General features: G+C 31.8%; 1 protein-coding gene across 2 annotated transcripts; it reads left to right on the top strand.

Annotated features, from left to right (window-relative positions):
- The first annotated feature begins 230 nt into the window (after positions 1-230).
- Positions 231-3,187, top strand: LOC145048361 (P-loop containing nucleoside triphosphate hydrolases superfamily protein). Of its 2 annotated transcripts, none has more exons than XM_078996822.1 (11): positions 231-441; positions 558-1,423; positions 1,507-1,631; positions 1,720-1,839; positions 1,906-1,993; positions 2,070-2,161; positions 2,244-2,348; positions 2,450-2,559; positions 2,651-2,738; positions 2,823-2,858; positions 3,011-3,187. In XM_078996822.1, exons 2-11 carry the CDS (start codon positions 559-561, stop codon positions 3,092-3,094), a joined length of 1,713 nt encoding a protein of 570 aa, XP_078852948.1. In that variant the 5' UTR covers positions 231-441; position 558; the 3' UTR covers positions 3,095-3,187. The 2 variants fall into 2 exon arrangements, with proteins under 2 accessions (XP_078852948.1, XP_078852947.1); XM_078996821.1 differs by having other exon boundaries at positions 553-1,423.
- The last annotated feature ends 3,634 nt before the right edge of the window (positions 3,188-6,821 follow it).

Genomic DNA, 6,821 nt, shown 5'->3' with positions numbered 1-6,821 from the left:
ATATAATATAAATAAAAATATTTAAGATTAAAATTAAAAAATAAACATTTCAAAAGTAAAAAATAGACAACAAATATGGAACAAAAATAATTCGTTCTAAATTGAAAAAATACAGATTATTGGGTTATTTCGTAACCTCGAAGCCCAAATAAAAACCAAGCCTTTCATTCTTGGGTTAAAAGTGGATCCGGGCCCAATAAATAACACGAAACTGTAAAGGTGTAAAGCACTCGTCGACTCATACAGAGAAAAGAGAAGGGCACACAGATGAACAGTTTACAGTTTTGCTTAAGAGAGCCGAGGAAACTCTTTGATTTGGCGGCAACGCAAACAATATTGCGAAAAGGGCTGTGAGTTTAAACTTCGGTAAGCAGGAATCACAAGAGAGACGAAAAGAAAGCTGATGAGCTTTTGAAATTCAATGTTCTGAAACTGTCATAGGTTTGTAATCTCTCTTCATTTCCACACACATCCCTTCTTTTACATTTGAATGATTATATTATACTGAAACATCGTCGATTCTTTTGCTTTGGTAATTGCTTTGTGAATTAGTGAAGAATGCATCAAGAAACGAGCTCGAAGTATAGTCATCTTAAGAAAAGAGCAAAGTTCGCTTCAGGGAAATCTGACAATTCGTCCAGGGAAAGCACTAAAACCCTAGTTTTTAAGGAAAAGGGGTTTCGGGGGGATGATAGGAGAGGTCAAAGTAGAAGAGTTAAAACTGATAGCGTGGGCTCCAATGTTGAAGATGAGAGATATAAGAGAAGAAATGATAGCGAGAGGAATGGTAGTATGAAATCAAAGAATGATGAATATCGAAGTAAAAGAGTTGAGCGTGATGGTGGATTCTCTTTTGACGATAAATCACGTAACACAGATAGTAGGGGAAGAGGCTTGAAATCAAATTACAAAGGTCGAACAGAAGGGGGAGTTCAGAGGAATGAAACTAATGGTTTTGCAGGAAGAGATTTTGACAAGAAGAAGAAGAGGGTTTATACTAATAAGTTCACCAATGGTGACACCATGTTTCATGACATCGTGAAGGCTCCTGGTAATAAAAGGGAATCACAGGAGGAAAGAGGTTATAGAAGAAATAATACCGAACATGGTGAGAACAAAAATAGAATGTTTAATAAAAGAGAATCACAGGATAAAAGAGGTGATAGAAGAAAAGATGATGAACATGGTGAGAACAGGAATGGTTTCTTGAAGAAAAATAGAGAAGCAAAATATGAAACAAGCAAGCAGACAAGTTTCAAAGAGGATCATGAATATGGAAAGAAGAAACTTCAAAACAAGAAGAACATGGCTGATGATTCAATGGCAATGTTTGATCGACCAAAAAGGAAGATGCGATTATTCCGTATAGAATATCCAAACGACACTGCAAATAAGCGATTTGACAATACCCCACCTACAATTGGTCAGTTTTGACTTCATAAATTAGATATCTAACTAATAATCAAATACATAAACTTCATATACTCTGTTTTTTTTGTGTCTCAGATAATACCACAACAGAGCAAAAAGAAGATCCAGAAGACACTGAAGAAAATGCTGAGATGTCCAAAAATGCACAGTTTCGTGCCATACAACTAACCCCTTCTATCATAACATTTGTGAATGAAAATGTAAATATCTATTGGTTAAATGTTCATATTATGTTTAAGTTTTGACTTTTGATATCTATTTATTATTCTTGGCTATTTATGATTATAGTTATTGGGGCGAAGGCGTGAACTTGAGTTCAAGAAAGCAGGATACAATATTGAACTTCCTTCTCCTTTAGATAACATTCCCTTCTCTACAAACACAGAAAGAGAGAGAATTGAAGAATCAGTAAGATTGCACTCATTTATATTTTTTAAGCTGAACAAATCACATATGGTTTCAAATATTTTGCAGGTTTTCAGAAACAAACTTGCATTCTTTGCTGCTGCAAAAGTTTCTTCATCTTTCCCATCTCCTGATCTTCCAGAAATTGCATTTGCAGGTTAAAAGATTTTATTTACATAATCACATTAAGTAACTTTTTATATTTTCTAGGTTAAATTTTGATTTTTTATTAGGTAGGTCAAATGTTGGGAAATCATCTTTGCTAAATTCACTTACAAGACAATGGGGTGTTGCAAGAACATCAGACAAACCAGGCCTCACTCAGGTGCCACATCATCATCATCATCTTTTTTACTCAAAGTTTGTGTAATTTAAGGAAACATTGATACTCATGAAACATTTTGCAGACTATAAACTTTTTCAACCTTGGATCAAAGCTCTGTTTAGTTGATCTTCCTGGATATGGTTTTGCTTATGCAAAAGAAGAAGTCAAGGAATCATGGGAAGAACTTGTAAGTGTGATATTAAAATTGATGAATATTATTAAACTTGGTTAACATTGTGAGTTTTGTTATAATGTAAGGGTAAAATTGGTTGATTTTGTAATTTGAAGGTGAAAGAGTATGTAACTACCCGTGAAGGCCTAAAAAGAGTGTGCCTTTTAATCGATACAAAATGGGGTATGAAGGCAAGGGATCATGAACTTGTTGAATTGATGGAAAGGTAATTCTTGTTTTTATAAATTCATGTAATAAAATTAGCATTTTTATCAAAATTTTATATGGGATTGTTTCTTATTCTTTTGAATTCTCAGGTCCAAAACGAAATACCAAATAGTATTGACAAAAACCGATTTAGCATTCCCTGTTGATGTGGCTAGACGTGCTATGCAAATTGAGGAGGTTATTTATGTCTTTTTGTACTTTTAAAGTTTTGAATTCTTTCTTTTGAAAATGTTTAGCTAATGCGTATGTATGATTTTTCAGAGTCTTAAAACGAAGAAATCTGCTCTTCAGCCCTTGGTAAGAAATGCTGATTCATAATTTATTAAGATGTTATATAATGAGTCTCATTGTCCCAAAAAAAAAAGACACAAAAATCCACTATTTATATTTAATTAAATGGTCTTTGATATTTGTTTCACCTTATTTTGGTCTTTTGTTTAATTGAACAGATGATGGTTAGCTCAAAAACCGGAGCTGGGATTAGAAGTTTAAGAACAGTGCTTTCTAATATATCACGATTCGCAAGATTCTAGCTTTATTTATTAAATGTATTTGTTTTTATTTCTCAAAGTATTGCTACAATTTATAAAATATTTGATAGTTGCATTCGAATTTGTTACAAATAATACTACAAGTAGTGGGGTGTTAGATTTATAATAAGATTAACACCATTAAAATCTTGACTTTTGATGGCTTTTAAGTGTTTGCTTTTGAAAGTCAAAAGGTATGTGAGTTTTGATTATAAACTGGTCTATATTCGATGGTTGTGATGGTGGAATTATGACTCTATTGACATGTTAGTGAGGTGGTTATAACCAATCACGATTCTTTAATTTCTAAGTTATAAAAGTTAGAATGATTTGATCAAACTCTTATAATAACTAATTGTCATATTTTTATTAAGGGATTGACCTCATTATTTTATTGGAAATAAAATATGGGGAAACAGCCTAATTTTTGAACGACCATGTCCGAAATGGTTATTTCTGATTATACAATTTTGTTTTGAATTACTTTTATATAATGTATTATCTCTAACAAAAAGCTAAATATCTTTCAGATTTCGTTTTCGTACTAAATATTTTGGAATGTACTAAATTTTTTAGAGAACATACCTCAAATTGGAAGAATAAAACCAAAATTTTGAGAAAATGTTTTGTTTTTAGTTTTTATTTTTATTTTTTTATTTTTAGAACGGTGACACTTTGTTTTTATCTATTTAAATCTATCAGAACGTAAAAAAAAAAAAAAAAAAATACAAAAACATGTGCGGAACTCAAAAAAAAGATTAAGGGCGTGTTTGGTAAAAGTAGTTGTTAGCTGGAAGCGGGTAGCGGTTAGCTGGTAGCGGGTAGCTGGTAGCGTGTAGCTGGTAGCTGGTAGCGGGAAGCTGTAGTTTTTATTTGTTATATGAATATTTGGCAAAAGTAGCTGGAAGCTTTTGAAATATATAAAATTACATAAAAGGACAATTTATTAAAAATAAAAAATATATATAAATATATTTTTAAGGGTAATTATGGAAATTGACTTCAAAAGCTCCGGAGCGTTTTGTTAAAAGCTACATGAAGTAGCTTTTAGAATCGGAGCGTTTTGTTAAAACTAAAAGCTAAACGCTCGTACTGTCAAACGAAGCTTTTGTTTAAACTAGAGCGTTTTGTCAAAAGCTAAAACCTAGAAGCTCCCAAACGCTTCTAAAAGCTCCGTGCCAAACACGCCCTAAAGGCGAGAAATAATTTTTGTTTAATTTCTTGTTGAAAAATTAGCTGTTTCCCTAGGAAGGAATATTGATAAGAGCTGGTGTTTTTCCTGCAAGTTTGAATGCCATTAAGCATTCCCCAGTGCTTATGCACCATCTAAAAGTCTCAGCTCCCTGTATAGTAAAACTATTAAGGTTACTTCTTTAATAAGCTTTTTCAAATTGTATAATAGCTAACCAACCGCTTAAAGCGGACTGCAACTGTACTTATTAGCTTTCCTCCAGCGATACTACAGATGGAATAGCTTCCCAGGCATTAGAGGATAAGCTTGACTTAGATTCAATTAATAGGGCATTTGCCCCGTCACTTGAATAAGCGGCAACCCCTTAGTGGCACAAGCCTCCTTTCCGGAGCTGTAAAGGAACTTCATTCCCATCTATTCGGCTCCTACCCGCTCCGACCAGGGGTTACCAATTCGTTATCAACGGCTTTCTTACAAGAAAATGTTATATCATGGGCTTGAGGTATCACCGTATAGATTTCCCTGTTTGGTACACATAGCTTTTCCTATCTCTCTTTTTAGCATTCCTTCTCTATAGCCTGTGTCTATCTTCTGTCAATTCCTATTCTCTATCTGGTCTAATCGGCTAAGTCTTCTATCTCTTTCGATGTAGTCGATGTCGGACTAGGAAAGCCAGTAAGGTCAAGTGTATTGAAGTTCTACCAATTCACTTACTAAGGAGCGTAACGAGCAAAATCTAAGGTAAACATTTCATATTCTAATATTTCAAAAACATGTCCAAAACTCAACTAAAAGGTTAAAGAAACACAACAAAACTGAAGTGGATTACAATCAAGGGCATAAAATATGCCATAATTGAGAAACCAGTGAAAGTAGACATTTCATATTTGATAGGTGAGACATAATTTTTTGGAAATATTTGATACACATGAGAGAAATATCTTTGATACACATGAGAGAAATATCTGACATTTATATCTTTGAATCTGAAATTGCCCTCAATCTTGGAAGTCATTTTGGTAAATGGAGACAACTTCTTATTAACTAATGATAAAATGGGTTTTTTCTGACTGTGAACATTTCTTGAACGTTTCATGCAAGAACACTATGAAAGCTTTGCTACTGCATCCTTAATGAACCTCTATATCATGGTCCGCATTATATTAAAAATGATATGGATTATGCAACTTTGATAGAAAAATGCATACAATACTGGTGGTTAGATATCAATTTATATAGACTATTTTAGTGAGACTTTGGAAAAATGGTTTGAAGAAAACAAAGACATAGTGGTGAGTGTAGTTGAACGTGAATCAAGTATTCATGGTGAAGGACATGATATGATTAGTGAGTGTAGTTAAACATGAATCAAGTATTTATGGTGAATGACATGATGATTATCTATTAGACATTTGGGATGTTGATCTTTGAATTGAAAGATGAAATTAATAGTATGTAGAAGACAAGTCAAAATGAATTCTTGAGTAAGTTGTGTCTTAATAAACAATCCAAAAAAGTTTTTATTTTTTTATTTTTTTTTATTTTTGAGGAAGAAACCTTGATTATAATGATGACAATATACAAGTGGAAGGTGAGACTGTCCAAGTTCATTCTACTTTTAATGAGTCCTTACATTGAAAAAATAAACAAAATCCTATTCTAGGGATGATTTTTCGGAACAACAAAACAGTTGAAACTTATGTTATGCAACCATGTTGTTGCTAATGAGTAATGAGTACCAACTTTCTTAACAAAAGATGATAGTAAAAGACTTTTGATGAAGTGTTGTAAGGGGAATGTATTTTTAGGCTAAAGGCTTCATGGGTATGTGATGAACAATCTTTCTAGATAAAATCTTTAAAGCCTGACCACAACTATCCTAGGACCTTCAGGTTATGTTTAATTGAATTGTCATCATATATATATATGACGATGACATTTCAATTAAACATAACTTGAAGGTCCTAGGATAGTTGTGGTCAGGTTTTGTTTGTCTATTTGATCAATTAATCAACTTATGGGTGTTTGATATTGCTTTATTTTAAAGGGAATTCTATAACAAAATCCTTATAATTTGAGCTCATTAACAACTAAGCCATAAATTCATTTCCTTTGAGCATAAAACTAAGTTGTTTACACATTTGAGACTTTAGCCGGTAAAATAGGTTGCGAAACCGTTTAATGATTCTTTTGAAATATAATACTATATATATATATATATATATATATATATATATATATATATATATATATATATATATATATCATAATACTTAGTTTGAATAGAATAACCTAACACACACACACACACACATATATATATATATATATATATATATATATATATATATATATATATATATATATATATATATGTTTAGGTTATTCTATTCAAACTAAGTATTGTGTTATTGTATGTACAACTGTGGGTCAATCATTTTACTTAATTTTGGAAAGTGAATAATACATATTATTAAATTAAATATAATAAAAAAATCATCTAATTTCATTCTAAGGGTATTTTAGTCAATTAATATA

The sequence above is a fragment of the Lactuca saligna genome, chromosome 5, assembly GCF_052625555.1.
Source record: "Lactuca saligna cultivar CGN05327 chromosome 5, ASM5262555v1, whole genome shotgun sequence".
NCBI classification, from domain to species: Eukaryota; Viridiplantae; Streptophyta; class Magnoliopsida; order Asterales; family Asteraceae; genus Lactuca; species Lactuca saligna.
Note: the sequence above shows the minus strand (reverse complement) of the source record. Positions and strands in the feature narration are given on the sequence as shown.